Source organism: Hypanus sabinus, chromosome 5, assembly GCF_030144855.1.
Source record: "Hypanus sabinus isolate sHypSab1 chromosome 5, sHypSab1.hap1, whole genome shotgun sequence".
In the NCBI taxonomy this organism is placed as follows: domain Eukaryota; kingdom Metazoa; phylum Chordata; class Chondrichthyes; order Myliobatiformes; family Dasyatidae; genus Hypanus; species Hypanus sabinus.
Window position 1 is genome coordinate 178,975,922 of NC_082710.1, and position 26,058 is coordinate 179,001,979.

The 26,058-nt window shown below is 43.9% G+C and overlaps 1 protein-coding gene across 1 annotated transcript; it reads right to left on the reverse strand.

The window, feature by feature from the left end:
* Positions 1–2,547: 2,547 nt before the first annotated feature.
* On the reverse strand, positions 2,548–25,581 carry LOC132394839 (nuclear factor 7, brain-like). The gene is made up of 7 exons (XM_059971244.1): positions 25,152–25,581; positions 24,979–25,074; positions 18,688–18,921; positions 17,606–17,628; positions 17,391–17,509; positions 3,266–3,474; positions 2,548–2,625 (listed from the first exon to the last, which is right to left on the reverse strand). The coding sequence occupies exons 1-7, from the start codon at positions 25,560–25,562 to the stop codon at positions 2,548–2,550; spliced, it is 1,170 nt and encodes a 389-aa protein (XP_059827227.1). The 5' UTR covers positions 25,563–25,581.
* Between the last annotated feature and the right edge of the window lie 477 nt (positions 25,582–26,058).

The following is a 26,058-nucleotide window of genomic DNA, read 5'->3' on the forward strand; positions in this document are numbered from 1 at the left end:
CCTCTGTCGCTCCAAGGGGAAAGTGCCAAGTTCCCTCAACCTATTCTCATAAGACATGCTGCCCAATCCAGGCAACATCCTTGTAAATCTCTGCACCCTTTCCATGGTTTCCATATCCTTCCTGTAGTGAGGCAGCCAGAACTGAGCACAGTACTCCAAGTGGGGTCTGACCAGGGTCCTATATAGCTGCAACATTTAATAGCAAAAGGATAGTGGGGGATAAAATTGGTTACTTAGAGAATCAGAGTGGACAGCTATTTGTGGAGCCGAAAGAGATGGGGAGATTTTGAACAATTTCTTTTTTTTGGTATTCACAAAGGAGAAGTATATTGAATTGTGTGAGGTAAGGGAAACAAGTAGGGTAGTTATGGAAACTATGATGATGAAAGAAGAGTAAGTACCAGAGCTTTTAAAGAATATAAAAGTGGATAAGTGTCCGGATCCTGAAAGGATATTCCCTAGGACCTTGAGAGAAGTTATTGTAGAAATAGCAGGGGCTCTGACAGAAATATTTCAAATGTCATTAGAGTCACGGATGGTGCCGGAGGTTTGGCTTATTGCTCATGTGGTTCTGTTGTTTAAAAAGGGTTCTAAGAGTAAACCTAGCAATTATAGGTCTGTCAGTTTGACGTCAGTGGTGGGTAAATTAATGGAAAGTATTCTTAGAGATGGTATATATAATTATCTGGATAACCAGATCTGATTAGGAGCAGTCAACATGGATTTGTGCTTGGAAGGTTATGTTTGACAAATCTTATTGAATTTTTTGAAGAGGTTACTAGGAAAGTTGACGAGGGTAAGGCAGTGGATGTTGTCTATATGGACTTCAGTAAGGCCTTTGACAAGGTTTCACAAGGAAGGTTAGTTAGGAAGGTTCCAATTGTTAGGTATTAATATTGAAGTAGTAAAATGGATTCAACAGTGGCTGGATGGGAGATGCCAGAGAGTAGTGGTGGATAACTGTTTGTCAGGTTGGAGGCCGGTGACTAGTGGTGTGCCTCAGGGATCTGTACTGGGTCCAATGTTGCTTGTCATATACATTAATGATCTGGATGATGGGGTGGAAAATTGGGTTAGTAAGTATGCAGATGATACTAAGGTGGGTGGCGTTGTGGATAATGAAGTAGGTTTTCAAAGCTTGCAGAGAGATTTAGGCCAGTTAAAAGAGTGGGCTGAAAGATGGCAGATGGAATTTAATGCTGATAAGTGTGAGGTGCTACATTTTGGTAGGAATAATCAAAATAGGACATACATGGTGAATGGTAGGGCATTGAAGAATGTAGTAGAACAGAGTGATCTAGTAATAATGGTGCATAGTTCCCTGAAGGTGGAATCTCATGTGGATAGGGTGGTGAAGAAAGCTTTTGGTATGCTGGCCTTTATAAATCAGAGCATTGAACCTAGGAGTTGGGATGTAATGTTAAAATTGTACAAGGCATTGGTAAGGCCGAATCTGGAGTATTGTGTACAGTTCTGGTCACCAAATTATAGGAAAGATGTCAACAAAATAGAGAGAGTACAGAGGAGATTTACTAGAATGTTACCTGGGATCCAGCACCTACGTTACAGAAAAAGGTTGAACAAGTTAGGTCTTTATTCTTTGGAGCGTAGAAGGTTGAGGGGAGACTTGATAGAGGTATTAAAAATTATGAGGGGGCTAGATAGAGTTGAGAGTTAAGGGGCAAAAGTTTAGGGGTATCACGAGGGGGAACTTCTTTACTCAGAGAGTGGTAACTGTGTGAAACGAGCTTCCAGTAGAAGTGGTAGAGGCAGGTTCAATTTTGTCACTTAAAAAAAAATTGGATAGGTATATGGATAGGAAAGGAATGGAGGGTTATGGGCTGAGTGCAGGTAGGTGGGAGTACGTGAGAGTTTCCGTGCTGTAATGGTTATATGGTTAACATTACCTCTTGGTTCTTAAAATCAATCCCACAATTGATGAAGGCTAATGCAGCGTATACCTTCTTAACCACAGAGTCAACTTGCACTGCAGCTTTGAGTGTCCTATGGACTCCTGTGGATCCCTCTGATCCTCCACACTGCCAAGAGTCTTATCATTAATACTATATTCTGCCATCGTATTTGACCTACCAAAATGAACCACCTCACACTGATCTGGCTTCATCTGCCACTTCTCAGCCCAGTTTTGCATCCTATCAATGTCTTGTTATAACCTCTGACAGCCCTCCACACTTTCCACAACACCCCCAACTTTTGTGTCATCAGCACATTTACTAACCCATCCCTCCACTTCCTCATCCAGGTCATTTATAAAAATCACAAAGAGAAGGGGGTGCCAGAACATATCCCAGAGCACGCCACTGATCACCAGCCTCCATGCAGAATACAACCATTCTTTGCCTTCTATGGGTAAGCCAATTCTGGATCCACAAAGCAATGTCCCCTTGGATCCCGTGCCTCTATCCTTTCTCAATAAGCCTTGTATGGGGTAACTTATCAAAAACCTTGCTAAAATCTATATACACTACTTCTACATCAACTACCTTGATCTCACTCTCCACTCAGCACCACCAGCACTTGCCCCATTTAACTCTGCCGGTGGACTTTGGGAGCCGGGGAGCTCAGGGCCCGCCGCCCGCAGCTGCTGCTGAAACCACAGTGTTTCTGTTCCGTTGACGGATGTGGTGAACGAGTTAAAATTAATAGATTGATAATTATCATATCGTATTTATTTCACTCTCCGCACATTCATATTTACACTGACTTTCTCCTGACACTGGTCCCAGATACGACCCGATTACAAACCCGGAGCAGAACCAGAGCGGATTCTCAGACATTGGTTTTCATCCCAAGTCGCGAAGAAAGGATACAATTTCTCTGTAAATTTATTCCCAGTGAAGGTGTGGAGATGGGACTTCGTCTCTGCATTGTAAAATGAAACTGTCCCAGACTCATAACTGAGATAAATTCCCACCCTCCCGGGGATGGGACCGGCAGGGAGATGGGATTCAGGGGAGGTGAGAACCCACATCTCGTCATCAAGCCCCTGGATTATCCAGAATCCGGTCTCCGGTCTCAGTCCAACCCATCTGTTCCTCTCCACAGACTCTGCGGCAACTCCCAGACTCCAGTCACCATTCCCCGCCACCTCCACCTCCCAGTAATGTCTCCCCGATGTGAATCCCTCTGACCCTAACACAATTCCCCCCACTTCCAAATCCTGATCTCCTTCCCCCTCCTCATCTCCTTCCCCCTCCTCATCTCCTTCCCCCTCCTCATCTCCTTCCCCCTCCTCATCCCCTACTCCTTCCTCATCACCTTCTGACCCCTCCTCATCCCCTTCCAACTCCTTATCCCCCACAGATGAGTGCTGGGAGCGGGGGCATTTACAGACTGTGAACCTCTTCCCGGTGTCAGGGAGATCCCTCCAGGTCTTGGTCCATCTCACACTCTTCCGATCCTCAGACACCTCAAGCTCCGGATATGCCGTTTCCACATCCAGGGTGACAGAGACTGGGGGGAGAAGCAGAGAATTAGAGAGTCCTCGGGGATTGGGGTGGGGGGGAAGACCTGAGCAGCGCAGTCCCGCGACCGGGGGCTTAGGGCACAGTCGGGTATGCACAATCAGCATTTCCCTGGTTTTTCCTCCGGAATGGAGAGCAGAGTTTTCCCATTCAACACACACACAGAATTCTGGACGAGGGAGATAACAGCTGATGTCACAAGCCGAGACCTTTCGTCAAGAATGGAAAAAAACGACGGGAGATAGCCAGTGGAAACGGGTGTGAGGAAGGAATGGAGCAACAGCTGGATTCAGATAAGGATGGGGTGAGTGAATTAGTGAGACGTTAAAGTGGAGGTCAGGGGGCTTTTCAGCCGAATTCAGTAGTGCTGACCAAAATGAGAAACTGGATAAGCTGGGGATATTTCCCTGGATCGTTGGATGTGAGAGGTGACCCGTTATTGAGCTATATAAAATCATGAGGGGCAGAGGTAAGGTGTAGACATGGTCTTTTTCCCCAGAATGGGGGAGTCCAAAACCAGAGGGTGTAGATTGAAGGTGAGGGGGCAACGTTTTTAAGGCATCTGCAGTGCAACTTTCTTGTTGTGGTGGGAATATGTAGGATTTGCAGCCAGAGGAAGCTGTAGAAACATGTATCATTAAAGTATTTGAAGATAAATTTAGACATATACAATGATAGGGGCTTTGCAACCAGTTCTGGGGGAGGTGGGACCGGTACAAACAGGACGGTCAGCACCTGGGCTGGACTGGAACCAATGTCCTAGGGGGGAGTGTTTGCTACTGCTGTTCAGGAGGCTTTAAACTAATGTGGCAGGGAGATGGGAACAAGTGCAGAGAGACAGAGGGTAAAATGAGGGTAGAAGCAAAAAGTAGTAAGGTGAAAAGTAAAAGTGGCAGGCAGGCAAATCCAGGGCAAAAAGCAAAAAGAGCCACTTTTCAACATAATTGTATAAGGGCTAAGAGTGTTGTAAAAACAAGCCTGAAGGCTTTGTGTGTCAATGCGAGGAGCATTCGTTAACAAGGTGGATGAATTGAATGTGCAAATAGTTATTAATGAATATGATATAGTTGGGATCACAGAGACATGGCTCCAGGGTGACCAAAGATGAGAGCTCAACATCCAGGGATATTCAATATTCAGGAGGGATAGACAGGAAAGAAAAGGAGGTGGGGTAGCATTGCTGGTTAGAGAGGAGATTAATGCAATAGAAAGGAAGGACATTAGCCTGGAGGATGTGGAGTCGATATGGGTAGAGCTGCATAACACTAAGGGGCAGAAAACACTGGTGGGAATTGTGTACAGGCCATCTAACAGTAGTAGTGTTGGGGATGGCATTAAACAGGAAATTAGAAATGCGTGCGATAAAAGAACAGTAGTTATAATGGGTGACTTCAATCTACATATAGATTGGGTGAACCAAATTGGTAAGGGTGCTGATGAAGAGGATTTCTTGGAATGTATGTGGGATGGTTTTCTGAAACAACATGTTGAGGAACCAACTAGAGAGCAGGCCATTCTAGATTGGGTATTGAGCAATGAGGAAGGGTTAGTTAGCAATCTTGTCGTGTGAGGCCCCTTGGGTAAGAGTGACCATAATATGGTGGAATTCTTCATTAAGATGGAGAGTGACATAGTTAATTCAGAAACAAAGGTTCTGAACTTAAAGAAGGGTAACTTTGAAGGTATGAGAGGTTAATTAGCTAAGATGGACTGGCAAATGATACTTAAAGGGTTGACGGTGGATATGCAATGGCAAGCAATTAAAGATCGCATGGATGAACTACAACAATTGTTCATCCCAGTTTGGCAAAAGAATAAACCAGGGAAGGTAGTGCACCCGTGGCTGACAAGGGAAATTAGGGATAGTATCAAGTCCAAAGGAGAAACATATAAATTAGCAAAAAAAAGCGGCACACCTGCGGACTGGGAGAAATTCAGAGACCAGCAGAGGAGGACAAAGGGCTTAATTAGGAAAGGGAAAAAATATTATGAGAGAAAGCTGACAGGGAACATAAAAACTGACTGTAAAAGCTTTTATAGATATGTGAAAAGAAAAAGATTGGTCAAGACAAATGTAGGTCCTTTACAGTCAGAAACATGTGGATTGATCATAGGGAACAAAGACATGGCAGACCAATTGAATAACTACTTTGGTTCTGTCTTCACTAAGCAGGACATAAATAATATTCCAGAAATAGTAAGCGACCGAGGATCTAGTGAGATGGAGGAACTGAGGGAAATACATATTAGTAGGGAAGTGGTGTTAGGTAAATTGAAGGGATTAAAGGCAGATAAATACCCAGGGCCAGATGGTCTGCATCCCAGAGTGCTTAAGGAAGTAGCCCAAGAAATAGTCGATGCATTAGTGATAATTTTTCAAAACTCCTTAGATTCTGGATTAGTTCCTGAGGATTGGAGGGTGGCTAATGTAACCCCACTTTTTCAAAAAGGAGGGAGAGAGAAAGTGGGGAATTATAGACTGGTTAGGCTGACATCGGTGGTGGGGAAAATGCTAGAGTCGGTTATCAATGATGTGATATCAGCACATTTGGAAATAGGTGAAATCATCAGACAAAGTCAGCATGGACTTGTGAAAGGAAAATCATGTCTGACGAATCTTATAGAATTTTTTAAAGATGTAACCAGTAGAGTGGATAGGGGAGAGCCAGTGGATGTGGTATATTTAGATTTTCAAAAGGCTTTCGACAAGGTCCCACACAGGAGATTAGTGTGCAAGCTTAAAGCACACAGTATTGGGGGTATGGTATTGATGTGGATAGAGAATTGGTTGGCAGACAGGAAGCAAAGAGTGGGAGTAAACGGGTCCTTTTTCAGAACCGCAGGCAGTGACTAGTGGGGTACCGCAAGGCTCAGTGCTGGGACCCCAGTTGTTTACAATATATATTAATGACTTAGACGAGGGAATTAAATGCAGCATCTCCAAGTTTGCCGATGACACGAAGCTGGGCGGCGGTGTTAGCTGTGAGGAGGATGCCAAGAGGGTGCAGGGTGACTTGGATAGGTTAGGTGAGTGGGCAAATTCATGGCAGATGCAATTTAATATGGATAAATGTGAGGTTATCCACTTTGGTTGCAAGAACAGGAAAACAGATTATTATCTGAATTGTGGCTGATTAGGAAAAGGGGAGGTGCAGCGAGACCTGGGTATCATTGTACACTAGTTATTGAAGGTGGGCATGCAGGTACAGCAGGCAGTGAAAAAGGCAAATGGTATGTTGGCATTCATAGCGAAAGGATTTGAGTACAGGAGCTGGGAGGTTCTACTGCAGTTGTACAAGGCCTTGGTGAGACCGCACCTTGAATATTGTGTGTAGTTTTGGTCCCCTAATCTGAGGAAAGATATTCTTGCCATAGAGGGAGTACAGAGAAGGTTCACCAGATTGATTCCTGGGATGGCAGGACTTTCATATGAAGAAAGACTGGATCGACTAGGCTTATACTCACTGGAATTTAGAAGATTGAGGGGGGATCTTATTGAAACGTATAAAATTCTAAAGGGATTGGACAGGCTAGATGCAGGAAGATTGTTTCCGATGTTGGGGAAGTACAGAACGAGGGGTCACAGTATAAGGATAAAGGGGAAGCCTTTTAGGACTGAGATGAGGAAAAACTTCTTCACACAGAGGGTGGTGAATCTGTGGAATTCTCTGCTACAGGAAACAGTTGAGGCCGGTTCATTGGCTATATTTAAGAGGAAGTTAGATACGGCCCTTGTGGCTAAAGGGAGAGAAATGGTATGGAGAGAAAGCAGGTACAGGATTCTGAGCTGGAAGATCAGCCATGATCATACTGAATGGCGGTGCAGGCTCGAAGGGCCGAATGGCCTACTCCTGCACCTATTTTCTATGTTTCTATGAAATCCATGTATACTACATCCACTGCTCTACCTTCATCAACATGTTTTGCTACATCCTTAAAAATTTCCATCAGGCTCATAAGGCAAGTCCAGCCCTTGACAACACCATGCTGACATCAGATTATGTCTCTCCAAATCCTGCTTCTCAGGATCTTCTCCAACAACTTGCCCACCACTGAAGTCAGACTCACTGGTCAATAATTTCCTGGGTTATCTCTACTCCCTTTCTTGAATAAGGGAACAACATTTGGAACCCTCTAATCCATCAGTGCTTCTCCTTTCCCTATTGATTATGCAAAGGTCATCAACAGAGGCTCAGCAATCTCCCCGCTCACTTCTCACAGAAGTCTGGGGTATATCCCGTCCAATCCCAGTGACTTACCTAACTTAATGCTTTTCAAAAGCTGCAGCACATCCTCTTTCTTAATGTCTATATGCTCAAGCATGTCAGTCCACTGTAAGTAATCCTCACAATTGCCAAGGTCTTTTTCCCTGGTGAATGCTGAAGCAAATCATTCATTAAGTACTTCCATGACTTCCTCCAACTTCGTGCACATGTTTCCACCATAACACCTGATTGTTCCTATTCTCACTCGGCTCATCCTCTTGCTCTTCACATACTTGTAGAACGCCTTGGGGTTTTCCTTAATCCAGCTTGCCCAGGTCTTCTAAGCCTCTTCTAGCTCACCTAATTTCATTTTTAAACTTCTTCCTGGAAAACTTGTAATTTTCTAGACCCCTGTCAGTACTTAGTTTGTTGAAACTTTTCTTCTTAACTGGATTTTCCACATCCTTCGTACACCATGGTTCTTTTATCCTGCCTCAATGGAAGATATCTATGTAGAACGCCATGTAAATGTTCCCTGAACACCTGCCACATTTCTGCCATGCTTTTCCTTGAGAACATCTGCTCCCAATTTATGTTCCCAAGTTTCTGCCTAATAGCATCATATTTCCCCCTACCTCAATTAAATGTTTTCCCAAACTGTCTGCTCCTATCCCACTCCAAAGCTATGGTAACGGAGATAGAGTTGTGATCACTACCTCCAGAAAGCATCCCACCAAGAGATCTGACACCTGACCAGGTACATTTCCCAATACCAGATCAAGAACAGCCTCTCCTCTATTTAGCTTATCTACATATTGTGTCAAGTAACCTTCCTGAACATACTTAACAAAGTCCTCCCTATCTAAACTCCTTGCTGTAAGGGGATGCCAGTCAATATTCAGAAATCACAATCGCTGCAACACTATTATTATTGCACCATTCCAGAATTTGCCTCATTATCTGCTCCTTGATGTCCCTGTTAATATTGGATGGTCTACAAAAAGCACCCAGTAGAGTTATTGCCCCTTCCTGTTTCTAACTTGCACCCACAGAGACTCGGTAGATAATCCCTCAATGACCTACTCCTTTTCTGCAGCCGTGACACGTGATTGAAACATCGGAAGCCTGACACCCTCAGCCATTCTTGCTCCTGAGACATCCAAGTCTCTGTAATAGCCATGACATCAGAGTTCCACATATTGATCCGCATTCTAAGTTCATCCGCCTTGTTTATGATACTCCTTGCATTAACTTAGACACATCTCAAATAGTGAGGCTGAGTGCATATTTGCTTTATCATCTGCCTATTCCTCCTCACAAACTCCCTACAAGGTCTCTACTTGTGCACCAACTGCCCCATCCTTTGCCTCTTCACTTTGGTTACCACCCCCCTACAAATCTAGTTTGAACCCTAGATTTTAGCAAACCTCCCCGCCAGGATATTGGTCTCCCTCAGATTCAAGTGCAACCCGTCCTTTTTGTTCAGGTCACACCTGCCCCAGAAGAGGTCCCAATGATCCAGAATCTGAATCCCTGACCCGGCTCCAATTCTTCAGCCCCGCATTTATCTGCCACCTCATTCTATTCCTGTCCTCACTGTTGCGTGGCACAGGCTGCAATCCCAAGATTATTACCCTTGATGTCCTGCTTCTCAGCTTCCTCCAAACTCCCTGTACTCTCAGGATTTCTCCCTTTTTAGACAATAGACAATAGGTGCAGAAGTAGACCATTCGGCCCTTCGAGCCTGCACTGCCATTCTGAGATCATGGCTGATGATCTACTATCAATACCCGGTTCCTGCCTTGTCCCCATATGCCTGATTCCCCTGTCCATAAGATACCTATCTAGCTCCTTCTTGAAAGCATCCAGAGAATTGGCCTCCACTACCTTCTGAGGCAGTGCATTCCACACCCCCACAACTCTCTGGGAGAAGAAGTTTTTCCTTAACTCTGTCCTAAATGACCTACCCCTTATTCTTAAACCATGCCCTCTAGTACTGGACTCTCCCAGCATCTGGAACGTATTTCCTGCCTCTATCTTGTCCTATCCCTTAATAATCTTATATGTTGCAATCAGATCCCCTCTCAATCTCTTTAATTCCAGCGTGTACAAGCCCAGTCTCTCTAACCTCTCTGCGTAAGACAGTCTGGACATCCCAGGAATTAACCTTGTGAATCTACGCTGCACTTCCTTTACAGCCAGGATGTCCTTCCTTAACCCTGGAGACCAAAACTGTACACAATACTCCAGGTGTGGTCTCAGCAGGGCCCTGTACAAATTCAAAAGGATTTCCTTGCTCTTGTACTCAATTCCCTTTGTAATAAAGGCCAACATTACATTGGCCTTCTTCACTGCCTGCTGCACTTGCTCATTCACCTTCAGTGACTGATGAACAAGGACTCCTAGATCTCTTTGTATTTCCCCCTTACCTAACTTTACACTGTTCAGATAATAATCTGCCTTTCTGTTCTTACTCCCAAAGTAGATACCCTCACACTTATTCACATTAAACGTCATCTGCCAAGTATCTGCCAACTCACCCAGCCTATCCAAGTCACCTTGAATTCTCCTAACATCCTTATCACATGTCACATTGACACCCAGCTTAGTATCATCAGCAAACTTGCTGATGTTATTCTCAATGCCTTCATCTAAATCGTTGATGTAAATCATAAACAGCTGTGGTCCCAATACCGAGCCCTGTGGCACCCCACTAGTCACCACCTGCCATTCCAAGAAACACCCATTCACCGCTACCCTTTGCTTTCTATCTGCCAACCAGTTTTCTATCCATGTCAATATCTTCCCCCCAATGCCATGAGCTCTGATTTTACCCACCAATCTCCTATGTGGGACCTTATCAAATGCCTCCTGAAAATCGAGGTACACTATATCCACTGGATCTCCCTTGTCTAACTTCCTGGTTACATCCTCGAAAAACTCCAATAGATTAGTCAAGCACGATTTGCCCTTGATAAATCCATGCTGGCTCAGCCCAGTCCTATCACTGCTATCTAGATATGTCACTATTTCATCTTTAATAATGTACTCTGGCATCTTCCCCACTACTGATGTTAGGCTGACAGGACGATAGTTCTCTGTTTTCTCCCTCCCTCCTTTCTTAAAAAGTGGGATAACATTAGTCATTCTGCAATCCTCAGGAACTGATCCTGAATCTAAGGAACATTGGAAAATGATTACCAATGCATCCACAATTTCCAGGGCCACCTCCTTTAGTACCCTAGGGTGCAGACCATCTGGACCTGGGGATTTGTCAGCCTTCAGTCCCATCAGTCTACTCATCACCGTTTCCTTCCAAATGTCAATCTGTTTCATTTCCTTTGTTACCCTATGTCCTTGGCCCATCCATATATCTGGGAGATTGCTTGCGTCTCCCTAGTGAAGATAGATCTAAAGTAATTATTAAATCCTTCTGCCATTTCTGTTTCCCATAACAATTTCACCCAATTCATTCTTCAAGGGCCCAACATTGTTCTTAACTGTCTTCTTTATCTTCACATACCTAAAAAAAGCTTTTGCTATCCTCCTTTATATTCCTGGCTAGCTTGCGTTCGGACCTCATTTTTTCTCCCTGTATTGCCTTTTTAGTTAAGTTCTGTTGTTCCTTAAAAATTTCCCAATCATCTGTCTTCCCACTCACCTTAGCTCTGTCATACTTCCTTTTTTTTAATGCTATGCAATCTCTGACTTCCTTTGTCAACCATTGTGGCCCCTTTCCCCCCCTTTGAATCCTTCCTTCTCTGGGGGATGAACTGATTTTGTATCTTGTGCATTATTCCCAAGAATACCTGCCATTGCTGTTCCACTGTCTTTTCTGCTAGGATATCCGTCCATTTAACTTGGCCAGCTCCATAGTCTCCTTTGTTCAACTGCAACACTGACACCTCCGATCTGCCCTTATCCTTCTCAAATTGCAGATAAAAACTTATCATATTATGGTCACTACCTCCTAATGGCTCCTTTACTTCAAGATCGCTTATCAAATCCTGTTCATTACACAACACTAAATTCAGAATAGCCTTGTCCCTGGTCGGCTCTCGTACAAGCTGTTCCAAGAATGCATCCCGTAGGCACTCTACAAACTCCCTGTCCTGGGGTCCAGCACCAACCTGATTCTCCCAGTTCACCTGCATGTTGAAATCCCCCATAACTACTGCAATGTTACCTTTGCCACATGCCAATGTTAACTCCCTGTTCAACTTGCACCCAATATCCATGCTACTGTTTGGTGGCCTGTAGACAACACCCATTTGGGTCTTTTTGCCCTTACTGTTCCTCAGTTCTATCCACACAGACTCTACTTTTCCTGATCCTATGTCCCCCCTTGCAAAGGACTGAATCTCATTCCTCACTAACAGGGCCAGCCCACCCCCTTTGCCCACATTTCTGTCCCTACGATAGCACGTATACCCTTGTACATTCATTTCCCAGGTATGATCTCCCTGCAGCCATGTCTCCGTTATCCCAACAACATCATAGTTACCCATTCGCACCTGAGCTTCAAGCTCATCCGCCTTATTTCTGACACTTCGTGCATTCAGATACAGAATTTTTAGCCCATTTCTCCTCTCTCTGTTTAAATCTATGTTTTCTCTGTTTTCAACCTATGTCGTTAGTAGTGTAGGACTCTCAGTACCAGTGACAATGGTGTTAACTGTTCAGGCTAACAAATGGCTTCTCTGTATTGTTATAATGAAATGGCTTCTCTGTAATGCTGTAATGAAATGTGTGGTATGTTTCGGTTATGACTACCGATAAGGCGGAAAATAACCAATGGAGAACTGTTATGCTATCTGCTACGTGTAAGCTGAGCAGGAGTTTGTGGTCTTTTTTGGGAGGAGAGCAATGAGGACGGACATGTGAGGAGCAGACAGCATTTGCAGAGCGGTGGATACTGGACGTTGGCGGTTCGGATGGTGGTCAAAGGCTCGGAAGGTCATTGTTGATGGAACCGGAGGCGTGAGCTTCAATGTATTTAAATATATTATGTGCACAAACTGATAAATTTATTTAGTTGGTGCCTTTAGATTATCTGTTTCTACTAACCCATCACCAAGGGATAACCATGAAGTTACAATTATTTACTCGCTTTTGGGTGTATTGCCTGGTATTTGTATTGTGAGCATGCACTGCGGGGGGGGGCATTACTCTGTATTTACACCAAAGTATTGCACTATTGGCGGAGCGACAGTGCTTCACCCTAGGCGAATGGGGGCCAACTGGGGGCACGGAGGCTGCAGTAGCAAAATGCACCATGACCTCTGACTGCTCACCCTCCCATTTCAGGATATTGTGGATGTGCTCTGAAATATTGCTGATCGCTCAGAAAAAGAAACTACCATCCATGGGAACTGGAGTGATGGGACTCAGGATAGGACAGATGGTAAAAAAAGCAAAGATAGCCTGCAGTCAGACTGTCGGGAAGGGCAGGCAGATGATAGAACAAAATTACAGCCAGCAGGGTGAGTATCAGTGCATTAGGGATGCACAATCAAAAAGGGTAACAAATGAAGTACTCTAAGTGTTATATTTCAAAGCATGGACGATAAGAAATAAGGTGGATGATCTTATTGCACTATTACAGATTGTCAAGTATGATGTTGTGGCCATCACTAAATTGTGATAGTAAGATAGGCAGAGGGGGTGGTGTGGCTCTACTGGTAAAGAATGGCATCAAATCAGTAGAAAGACGTGACATAGGAATGGCAGATGTTGAATGCTTATGGGTTGAGTTATGAAAATGCAAGGGTATATACAGGCCTCCCAATAGTAGCTGAGATGTGGACCCCAGATTACAAGAGAATAGAAGAGAATTCAAAATGCAGAGATGCAAAGGGACTTGGGAGTCCTTGTGCAAGATACCCTGAAGGTTAACCTCCATGTTGAGTCGGTTGTAAGAAGGCGAATGCAATATTGGCATTCATTTCTAGAGGTATAGAATATTAGAGCAGGGATGTGATGTTGAGGCTCTATAAGGCACTCGTGAGACCACACTTGGAATATAGTGTGCAATTTTGGACTCCTTATTTTAGAAAGGATATACTTAGAAAGGGTTGACAAGAATGATCCCAGGAATGAAAGGGTTACCATATGAGGAACATCTGGCAGTACTTCAGCTGTATTCCCTAGAGTTCAGGAGAGGGAGAGGGGATCTCATAGGAACATTCTGAATGTTAAAAGGCTGAACAGACAAGATATGGCAAAGTTATTTCCCATGGTAGGGGATTCTAGGACAAGAGGGCACGACTTCAGGATTGAGGGACGTCCTTTTAGAACTGAGATGCAGAGAAATTACTTTCATGGCAGGGTGGTAAATCTGTGGAATTTGTTGCCATGAGCGGCTGTGAAGGCCAAGTCATTGGGTGTGTTTAAGGCAGAGATAGATAGGTTCTTGATCAGCCAGGGCATCAAAGGGTATGGGGAAAATGCAGAGGATTGGGGATGACTGGAAGAATTTGATCAGACCATGATTGAATAGCGGAGCAGATTCAATGGCCCGAATGGCCTACTTCTGCTCCTACATCTTATGGAAAATGGTTAAGGAACCATTGTAGAGTGCCCCTGTGGCCATCCCCCTCAACAACAGTTATATCACTTTGGATACTGTTGGGGGTGTTGACCGAACAGAGGAGAGCCATGGTGGTGGGACTCTGGCACTAAGTCTGGTTCTGTGACCATTAAGCATAGGAGCAGACTTAAGCTGTTCAACCCAGCGTGTCTGCTCCACCATTCCATCATGGCTGGTCCTGGATCTCTCTCCATGACAAACACGTGCCTTCTTGCCAGACCCTTCGATGCCCTGACCGATCAGGAAATTATCAACTTCCACCTTAAATATACACATGGACTTGGCCCCCACCACAGTCTGTGGCAGAGCATTCCACAGATTTGCCACTCTCAGCCCAAAAGAATTCCTACTTACCTCTCTGCTATTGTGTCGCCCCTCAATTTTGAAGCTATGCTCTATAGTTCTGAATGCTCTCACCATAAAGAACATCCTCTCCACATCGACCCTATCTTGCCGTTTCAGGATTTGGGTGTATTTAGGACAGAGATAGATAGGTTCTTGATTACCCAGGGCATCAAAGGGTAAGGGGTGAAAGCAGGGGAGTGGGGATGACTGGAAGAATTGGATCAGCCCATGATTGAATAGCGGAACAGACTCGAAGGCCCAAATGGCCTACTTCTGCTCCTATATCATATGGTCTAATATGGAAAAGGCGTGACAAAATGGTAATGTTATGATAGTCATGGGAGATTTTAACATACAGATCCATTGGGAAAATCAGGTTGGAAATGGATCTCAAGAGAGTGAGTGTGTTGAATGCCTAAGCGATGGCGTTTTAGAGCAGTTTGTCGTTGAGCTTACTAGGGGATCAGCTATACTGGATTGGGTGTTATGTAATGAACCGGAGGCGATTAGGAAACCCAAGGATGCAGAGATCACAAAATGATTGAGGTCAACTTGAAATTCGATAGGGAGAAAGTAAAGTCTGACATAGAAGTATTACAGTGGAGTAATGGAAATTACAGTGGTACGAGAAAGGAGTTGCCAAAATAATTTGGAAGGAGGTGCTGGCAGGGATGACAGCAGAGCAGCAATGGAGTGAGTTTCGGGGGAAAATGAGAAGGTGCAGGATGGATGTACTCCAAAAACAAAGGAATACTCAAATGGTAAAATAGTACAAGGGAAGTCAAAACTAATGTAAAACCAAAAGAGAGGGCATACAACAAAGCAAAAAATAGTGGGAAGAGATGATTGAGAAGTTTTTAAAACTCTACAGAGAGCAACTGAAAGAATCATTAGCAGGGAAAAGATGAAATATGAAAGCAATACAGCAAACGATATCAAAGTGGATAGTAAAAGCTTTTTCAAATATGTAAAAATAAAAGAGATGAGAATGGATGTAGGATAGCTAGAAAATGATGCCGGAGAAATAATAACAAGGGACAAGGAGGTGGCAGATGAACTAAGTGAGTGCAGTTAATTTTCCAAGGGAGAAGGTGCTCAAATAACTGAAAGACCTAAGGTTACGTAAATCACTCAGTCCAGATGAACTACACTCGGGGTCTGAAAGAGATAGTGGTACAGATTGTGCAGCCATTAGTAATGATCTTTCAAAAATCATTTGACTCTTGCATGGTGCCAGACGACTGGAATATTGAAAATGTCACTCCACTCTTTAAGAAAGGAGGGAGGCAGCAGAAAGGAAATTATAGACCAGTTAGCCTAACTTCAGTGGGTGGGAAGATGTTGTGTCAATTGTTAAAGATGAGGTGATGGAGTACTTGGTGACACAGGACAAGCTATGACAAATTCAGCATGGTTTCCTTAAGCAAAAATCTTGACCGATGAACCTGTTGGAATTCTTTGTGAAGATTCGGCATAAGATAAAGGGGATGTTGTATATGTGGATTTTCAGAAGGCCTTTGACAAGTTGCCACACGAGGCTACTTACCAAGTTAAGAGCCCATGGTATTACAGGAAAGTTACTGGCAAGTTTAGAGCCTTGACTGATTGGTAGGAGGCAGTGAGTGAGAATAAGATTATCACATCCTGGTTAGTTGCCAGTAATTGGTGGTGAATGCAGGGGTTGGTGTTGGGACCACTTCAATTTATGCTGTATATAAATGACTTAGATGATGCAATGGATGGCTTTGTTGCTAAGTTTGCAGCTGATGCAAAGATTAGTGGAGGAGCAGATAGTGTTGAGAAAACAGATAGGCTTCAGAAGGACTTAGACAGATTAGGAGAATGGGCAAGAAAGCAGCAAATGAAACACCATGTTGAAAAATGCATGATCATGCACTTTGGTAGTAGAAATAGATCTGCAGACTGTATTGTAAGAGGGGAGAAAATTCAAAAATCTGAGATGCACAAGGACTTGGGAGTCTTTGTGCAGAACACCCTAAAGGTTAAGTTGCAGACTGAGTCAGTGATGAGGAGGGCAAATGTAATGTTAGCATTTGATTTAAGAGATCTAGAAGACAAGAGCAGGGATGTGATGCTGACACTTTATATGGCACTGGTGAGGCTTCACCTTGAGTGTTGTGAACAGCTTTGGGCTCCTCATCTAAGAAAAGATGAGCTGGGATTGGAGAGGGTTCAAAGGAGGTTCACAATGATGATTCTGGGAATGAAATGTTTGTCATACAAGGAATATTTGACATTTCTGTGTCTGTACTCTCTGGAATTCAGAAGGATGAGGGGGAATGTCATTGAAACCTTTCAAATGCTGAAATGCCTAGACAGAGTAGATGTAGAAAGTATGTTCCTCATGGTGGGGAATCTAGGACAAGAGGGCACAGCCTCAGGAAAGAGGGAAATCCATTTAAACAGAGATACGGAGAAATTCCTTTAGCCAGCTGTTGGTGAATTTATGGAATTAATCACCACAGGCAGCAGTGGAGGCCAGGTCGTTGGGTGTACTTCAGGCAGAGATTGATAGATTCCTGATTGGACATGGCATCAAAGGTTACAGGGAGAAGGCCGGGGAGAGGGGCTGAGGAGGGGAAGAAAGGAACAGCCATGATTAAATGGCAGAGAAACTCAATGGGCCAAAGAGACTAATTCTACTCCTGTGTCTTATAGTTTCCCTTCAGCCTATAATTACAGCCATATTTTGCATCTGATTATAAATTTGTTGTGTCTCATAAACAAATGAATCTTATGTCTTACCTTGTTTAATGCCGCCAATCACTTCTTCTGATGCTATGTTGAGCAAATAGGGGTGATCGAATTTTTCAACCAATAGGGCACCATCTGTCACTGACAATGTGTGGGCATCCTCACTGATCCTGTAAATATTACACAGTTGGTTATAAAGTAAGCATCAGTAATATTTGAACTATTTTACAAATCCATACAAAGTTTTCATAAGGAGCACATCCTACCTCCTCTTCTGACGAGCTTCCTCCTGAAGTAAATAAAACACAGATCTCAATTGACTGAAACTGACCATCGGCATCCCGACAGCAGGAATCTGAGACAAGTTATTAAAAACTGCTGAAAATTCCCCCTGACAGAAACGGAGAAAGAGGGACATAGAACCATGGGAGAAAGTACAAGGAATGATTATGAGAATTATACCATAACTGTGAGAAGGAACTTACAGGAGAGACTGGACAGGTTGTCTGTTTTTATCTGGATACGATGTCAAGGAGGATCAGATGGAGAATTTAAGATTCTGAATGAATTTGATCAAAAATATTTCTGCTTGTGTGGAGACCATAAGTCAAAGATAAAACATCAGTTGGTTGTTAATAAATCCCACAAGAAATGTAATGAAGAAAATGTGGAACTCACAGCTACAGGAGTGGCTGAAGTGGAACAGCAGAGATTGATTGTAATGGGGAAGCTGGATAAACACATGAGGGACCATGGAGTTGGGGACACTGTTACTGGGTGTGGTGAGTAGGTGGGAGGAGGCTTGTGCACCAGGGAAACTGATAGGAGAGAATGGACAGAAAGTCCTGTCTCTGATGGAAAACGGGATATAATCTGATGAAGAATATTTCTGAAGAACAAAAGACAGTGCAAAATTCTCCAAAACACTGAACCTCACACAAACCAGATATAGATGGTAAATCCGATGTGTGGGTCACATTCTGGAATTCTGGATCAGTTCCCACTGATCAACAGAGAAACCCTCACACCCACTGCACCAGACACACTCACAATCTGTTAGTGTAATGGGATGTTACTCTGAGTCTCAGGGGATATTGTATGTGGGAATCACAGAAGCGATTACTGGCTCAGTGTTCTGATCAGAGTAACTCATTCCCCAGAAGGATGCAGACAGTCCTGTGATGTACAGATGTTGTGAGAGGCCAGTTTGAAGACAACAACCCTGAACAGTCAAAACATCTGACTGGTTTCACAGTTTACAACTCCAATATCTGTAAATCCCACACTGAGTTAAAATACATAATTTTGTGCCTATGTACTTTTACAGGACCAAACTGAAATCTCTCACCATGAGGAATATGATATTGTCTTGATGATCCATCTGTTCCCGTAACTTTGAGATTTCTTCATAGATGGAATTTAAATTCTCTTGAATCTCCTGAAGATTTTTCTCCATTAGATTTAGAATCCTCTCCTCTTCTTCCCTGACATCTCGGAGTGCGCGCTGCTCTTTCTCGGTGATAATCCGGAGCAGTTCATCAAACTGGGATGTGATCTGGGACTGAATGCTTCGTGACTGTTCCTGTCGAATGAAAGGAGAGGCTGGTTTATTATTTGGCCCTGATGTATTTCCTCATGATATGGAAGGGTCTGTCCAGCCCACTATCATCCAAGAGGACCATAACCTTGCTGTTGGGTTTGGAGGCTTGTGCTCCTCAATGGCCCAAAGAACTCTGTTGGCTGGAATATGGGCTTTATGCTTTGACCCTTGATAGGGTCACCCATGCCAAACAGGTCAAAGGGTAGAGGCCAGAGTAAGAGTGGTCCACTGGTCCTCCAGGTTCATGGGTTCAGCTCAGGGCTAACAATACTGACTGGTAAAACAAAATTGTTACGGAAACAATGAAGAGTCTTTCTACATCTGAGTGCCATGTTATTCCCGAGTCTCCACTCAGGACCTGCATGACCGACAGTAGTGAAAACCGAGAAGCAGCTACTGACATGTTGAAAGAAGACATGAACACTGCCGGAGATGGACGACCTTCATTGCTGTCCCAAACACCAGTGGATTGTCGGCTAAAAGAAGGTACTGGTTACTGAGAGAACGTGCAAACTCCACGCAGGCAGCACTGGAGGTCAGGATCGATCCCAGGTTACTGATTTGATCATTCCGACCCAATCTGAACTTGAATTCTTTTATCCAATTAAAAACTCTTCCACCAACCCCCCATCTTGTGTAGTTTGTGCATCATGTCATGGGCTTTTTCTATGTCAAAAAACACTGCAACTACTGAATCTATTTGCCCAAGCCTTTCTTATTTCAGTCTCTAACCTTATCACTGAGTCTATGGAATTCCTTCCTTTCCTAAAACCACTCTGATAACTTGCCAGCATTCCTCTCTTCTCAAGCTCATACGATAACTTTTCTGTTATCATATTTTCCATTAACTTGCATATATTTGACGTTAATGCTATTGGCCTGTTTTGATGGATCTTTGCCAGGTTTCCTTATTGGAATGACTACTGCTTCTTTCCATGCACTTGGTAATCTTACCTCCTCCCACAATCTGTTGTAAAGATGCAGCAACTTCAAGAGCGCTCCTTAGCCTAGATCTTTTTTAGCATAACATAGGCACACCTCAGGGTAATGTGATTACTCTGATACTTTTCATCATTATGTCTTCATAGAGGTACCAGTGGAGATAGGTAGGTCACTGTTTGCGGATGATGGGGCCTTGTGGAAAAGAGGTAGGAACATGGAGCATATAATCAGGAACAATTGATGACGTGGTGGAGTGGAGTTATGATTGGGGTTGCCCCCTAACTCTCAACTCACGTCCTCATGTATGAATCTCCCTTATTCTCAATGGAAAAAGCTTATCAACATCAACTCTATCTGGCCCCCTCATAATTTTAAATACCTCTATCAAGTCCCCCCTCAACCTTCTACATTCCAAAGAATAAAGTCGTAACTTGGTCAACCTTTCTCTGCAACATAGGTGTTGAAACCCAGGTAACATTCTAGTAAATCTCCTCTGTACTCACTCTATTTAGTTGATATCTCTCCTATAATTCGGTGACCAGAACTGTACACAATACTCCAAATTTGGCCTCACCAATGCCTTGTACAATTTTAACATTACATCCCAACTCCTATACTCAATGCTCTGATTTATAAAGGCCAGCACACCAAAAACTCTTCCCCACCCTATCCACATGAGATTCCACCTTCAGGGAGCTATGCACCATTATTCCTAGATCACTCTGTTCTACTGCATTCTTCAATGCCCTGCCATTCACCATGTATGTCCTATTTTGATTATTCCTACCAAAATGTAGCACCTCACACTTATCAGCATTAAACTCCATCTGCCATCGTTCAGCCCACTCTTTTAACTGGCCTAAATCTCTCTGCAACCTTTAAAAATCAACTTCATTATCCACAACACCGTATCATCTGCACACTTACTAATCCAATTCTCCACCCCATCATGCAGATCATTAATGTATATGACAAACAACATTGGACCCAGTACAGATCCCTGAGGCACACCACTAGTCACCGGCCTCCAACCTGACAAACAGTTATCCACCACTACTCTCTGGCATCTCCCATCCAGCCACTGTTGAATCCATTTTACTACTTCAATATTAGTTCCTAACAATTGAACCTTCCTAACTACCCTTCTATGCGGAACCTTGTCAAAGGCCTTACTGAAGTCCATATAGGCAACGTCCACTGCTTTACCCTCATCAATTTTCCTAGTAACCTCTTCAAAAAATTTAGTAAGATTTGTCAAACATGACCTTCCACGCACAAATCCATGTTGACTGTTCCTAATCAGACCCTGTCTATACAGATAATTATATATACCATCTCTAAGAATACTTTCCATTAATTTACCCACCACTGACGTCAAACTTACAGGCCTAGGTTTACCCTGAGAACCCTTTTTAAACAATGGAACAACATGAGCAATACACCAATCCTCCGGCACCATTCCCGTTTCTAATGACAAAATATTTCTGTCAGAGCCCCTGCTATTTCTACACTAACTTCCCTCAAGGTCCTAGGGAATATCCTGTCAGGACCCAGAGATTTATCCACTTTTATATTCCTTAAAAGCGTCAGCACTTCCTTCTCTTTAATTGTCATAGTTTCCATAGCTTCCCTGCTTATTTCCCTTACCTTATGCAATTCAATATCCTTCTCCTTTGTGAACATAGAAGAAAAGAAATTGTTCAAAATCTCTCCCATCCCTTTTGGCTCCACACATAGCTGTCCACTCAGATTCTCGAAGGGACCAATTTTATCCCTCATTATCCTTTTGCTATTAATATAGCTGTAGAAACCCTTTAGATTTACTTTCACCTTACTTGCCAAAGCAACCTCATATCTTCTTTTATCTTTTCTAATTTCTTTCTTAAGATTCTTTTTACATTCCTTATATTCCTCGAGCACCTCATTTACTCCATGCTGCCTATATTTATTGTAGATCTCTCTCTTTTTCCGAACCAAGTTTCCAATATCCCTTGTAAACCATGGCTCTCTCAAACTTCTAACCTTTCCTTTCAACCAAACAGGAACATCAAGATTCTGTACCCTCAAAATTTCACCTTTAAATGACCTCCATTTCTCTATTACATCCTTCCCATAAAACAAATTGTCCCAATCCACTCCTTCTAAATCCTTTCGCATCTCCTCAAAGTTACCCTTTCTCCAATCAAATATCTCAACCCTGGGTACAGTCCTATCCTTCTCCATAATTATATTGAAACTAATGGCATTGTGATCACTGGACCCGAAGTGCTCCCCAACACATACATCCGTCACCTCACCTATCTCATTCCCTAACAGGAGATCCAATACTGCCCCTTCTCTAGTTGGTACCTCTATGTATTGCTGCAAAAAACTATCCTGCAGACATTTTACAAACTCCAAACCATCCAGCCCTTTTACAGATTGGGCTTCCCAGTCTATGTGTGGAAAATTAAAATCTCCCACAATCACAACCCAGTGCTTACTACAAATATCTGCTATCTCCTTACAAATTTGCTCCTCCAATTCTCGCTCCCCATTAGGTGGTCTATAATACACCCCTATAAGTGTTACTACACCTTTCCCATTCCTCAATTTCACCAAATGGTCTCTCTGGACGAGCCGTCTAATCTATCCTGCCAGAGAACCGCTGTAATATTTTCACTGACAAGCAATGCATCACCTCCCCCTCTTGTCCCTCCTATTCTATCACCCCTTAAGCAACGAAATCCAGGAATATTCAGTTGCCAATCACACCCCTCCTGACACCAAATTTCACTAATAGCTACAACATCATATTTCCAGGTATCAATCCATGCTCTAAGCTCATCCTCCTTTCTTACAATGCTCCTTGCATTAAAATAAATGCATTTAAGAAATTCTCCACCTCTTCCTCTCTAGTTATCTCTGACAGTGCAAACAACTTTACTATCTTCTTTTTCTTCCTTCTCAAATACATCTGTTCCTACACTTTGGTACCCCTCCCCCCTTGTATCTAGTTTAAATCCACTGGAGCCTCTCTAGCAAACCTACCTGCAAGAATATTTGTTCCCCCTCCAGTTCAGATGTAAACTGTCCCACCTTCCCTGGAAAACTGCCCAATTATCTATAAATCTGAAGCCCTCCCTCCTGCACCGTCTTCAGCCACATGTTGATCTGCACTATCTTACCAGTTCCAAACCCACCTGCACGTGGCACTGGTAGCAATCCTGAGATTGCTCTCCTGGAGTTCCTGTCCTTTAACTTGGCACCTAGCTCCCTAAACTCACCTTTCAGGACCACCTCACTCTTCTTACACACATCATTGGTCCCTACATGGACCACGACATCCGGCTGTTCATCCTCCCTCTTGAGAATATTGAGAAGTCGATCCAAGATATCGTGGACCCTGGCACCAGGGAGGCAACAGACCATCCGGGATTCTCAATCTCTTCCACAGAACGTCCAATCTGTCCCCCTAACTATTGAATCCCCTATCACTACCGCTCTTCTCTTTTCCGTCCTTCCCTTCTGAGCTGAGGGTCCAGTCTCGGTGCCAGAGATGCAACCACTGCAACTTGTCCGTGGTAGGTCGTCCCCACCAACGGTATCTAAAACGGTACATTTATTATTGATGAGAACGGCCATAGGGGTGCTCTGCTCTTCCTGTCTAATCCCCTTCCCTCTCCTGACAGTCACTCAGCTACCTGTCTCCTGACTCTTAGGGTTGACTATCTCCCTGTAACTCCTGATTTTTTTCTGCCAAATGATCCGAAGTTCATCCAGCTCCAGTTCATTAACTCGGTTTGTCAGGAGCTGCAGCTGGATGCACCTTTCACAGGTGTAGTCATCAGGGACAGCTGTGCTCGCCCTGACTTCCCACATACTGCAAACGAAGCACTCAACTGCCCTAACTGCTGCCTCCATTACCTACTCCTAATCTAATTAGATTAATTAAAGGAGCTTACCCGGCCTTTCCTCACCTGGAGTGAAGCTCGTACTCAGCCTCTGCTCGCTTTTTAAATTCCCCCGCTGATCTCAGAGGCCGTACTTCACGTGCTTGCGCAGTCGTGCCCTGTTCAACCTCCCCTCTGCCTGTTCTCGCCGAACCCTGATTGAGCCAAAGCCAAAGCCCAAACTGATATGTTCAGATTCATCCTCGGTTCTAGCAAGTTTAAAGTCTTCTCACTCAAACATCCGGCAAAATGTACGTTATGAAGTCCTTCAGTCAGTCACAAGAGTTACAGATCAGGGAGGTCAGGTAAAATTTCTACAGGTTCCAGCTCATGTAGGGGTGAAGGGGAATGAGAGGGTGGATGAGTTGGTAAAGAGAGCATTAAAGAAAGAAAATATAGAAATGCAAATTAGTATCAGCAAATCAGAGGCTAAGTGTGTAATCTGGGAAAAAATCATCCAAATCTGGCAAGAAAGATGAGACAGAGAGGGGAAAGGGAGGCATTTATATCAAATACAAAAGAGTGTTACAGGTACTAGGGTAGGCAGTGGATACAGAAGAGAGGAAACTGTGGACGAGGTTAAGGTTGGGGCACTGTGCACTAAACAAAACATTGTAAATGATAGGGACACACCAGACAGGTTTGTGTGAGGAATGTCAGGAAGAGGAGCCAGTAGAACACATAATTCTGAGTTGCAGGAAGCTTAGGATACAGAGGGAGATGATGACAATTAATCTAAGGGAATTGGGGGTGCAGGAATTCACATTAAAAGGGTTACTGGGCATGGGTGAGAGAGCACAAGTCTGGGTACTTTTAGCTTTCTTAAGGGATACAGGTTTTTTTTATAGGATTATGATGAATAAGCAGGATTATGGTACTCGGATGGCCAAAGAAAGAAGGATAAAGTGTAGTTTAGGGTGTGTATGTGTATGTGTATGTGTATGTGTATGTGTATGTGTACGGGAGAAGGCATTTCATACGTTAAGTCTATCGTCTGATCCGCACTCCGGAGCAGAAGGTGGCGGTAATGCACCATTAAGCTGGGTGCCAACCGCCGAAGAGAAGAAGATCATCCCAGGTTACTGGAGCTGCAATACTCTGCTATTCTTCATTAAAGGAAACAAGACTGCACAACAATATTGGAAATTCTGCTCAGGAGCCTCACCCGAACTCCAGAAATCTTCTCTTTCTGTTGCTGCTCCATTTCCTGGAAGTCTGTTTGTCTTTTTGTGAGAGAGTCCAAGGAAGATTTAACCCGATCCTGGGAATTAAAGGAGAAATGGATCAGACAAAAAAAGACACAACATAAACAGACGATCGAAAGCGGGTTATTTTTACCTGGTAAATGTTAACGGCTTCTTTAACCGGCATGAAGTTGTGAGACTTGTGTTCCCGCGCATCTCTACAGATCAGGCAGATCAGAGTCTTGTCCGTCTCACAAAACAGCTTCAGTTCTTCCTCATGTTCCTCGCAGTGAAGTTTACTTTCCTTCCCTTTCGGCTTCAGGTGCAGTTTTCGAGCTTTTTCGGCCAGTCTTGCTAACACCCGACTGACCCTGAGGGTGCGGTCTGCAAACTCCTCTCTACATTCCGGGCAGGAGTTTCTCTCCTCCCTTTCCCAACACCGTGTGATACAGGAGCGGCAGAAGTTGTGTCCACACTCCAGTGACACCGGATCGGTGAAGAAATCCAGGCAGATGGGACAAATTACCTCCTCTGTTAAACTCTCGACCTGTCCTTTCGAAGCCATGTTAACTCCCGGTACTTCCCGGTTCAAGGTCCATTCACGTTCGGGAGCTGCTGAACCCTGCAGTACCGGGAATGTCCACTAGGGGCGCTGCAGACTCGGGAATGAACAACGTTGCTCCAAGTGTTCTCTGGGCAGGAATCGCGGCAATTTCCACGTCAGGGTGGGATCAGAAACACATTAAAGAGGTCTGAATATAAATGAACCCGGAGCGCGGAGCCTGGTTCAGTGTAAAGAACAACTGAAAGGGAATTCCTGAAAAGCGAGATAGACAGTTGGCCTATGTCCCTGCCTGCTCCAGCCCCACTGAACTTGTCCTCATACATTGTCTCCATTCTAAACCCTTCAGGTCAATCCCTCCCAACCCACATCCGCGACACTTCTCATGCCCTCAATCTCCTCAGCAATTTTCAATTCCCAGACACTGACCGCCTCATCTTCACCATGGATGTCCAGTTATAACTTCTATCTCCCATCAAGAAGACCTTACAGCTCTCTG

Coding starts and splice junctions, on each gene's coding strand:
- LOC132394839 (XM_059971244.1), bottom strand. CDS start 25,562: ATGGCTTCGAAAGGACAGGTCGAGAGTTTAACAGAGGAGGTAATTTGT. Junction 17,510..17,605: donor GAAGCTCGTCAGAAGAGGAG/GTAGGATGTGCT, acceptor TAATATTTACAG/GATCAGTGAGGATGCCCACA. Junction 3,475..17,390: donor GATTGGCGGCATTAAACAAG/GTAAGACATAAG, acceptor TTCTCCCCCCAG/TCTCTGTCACCCTGGATGTG.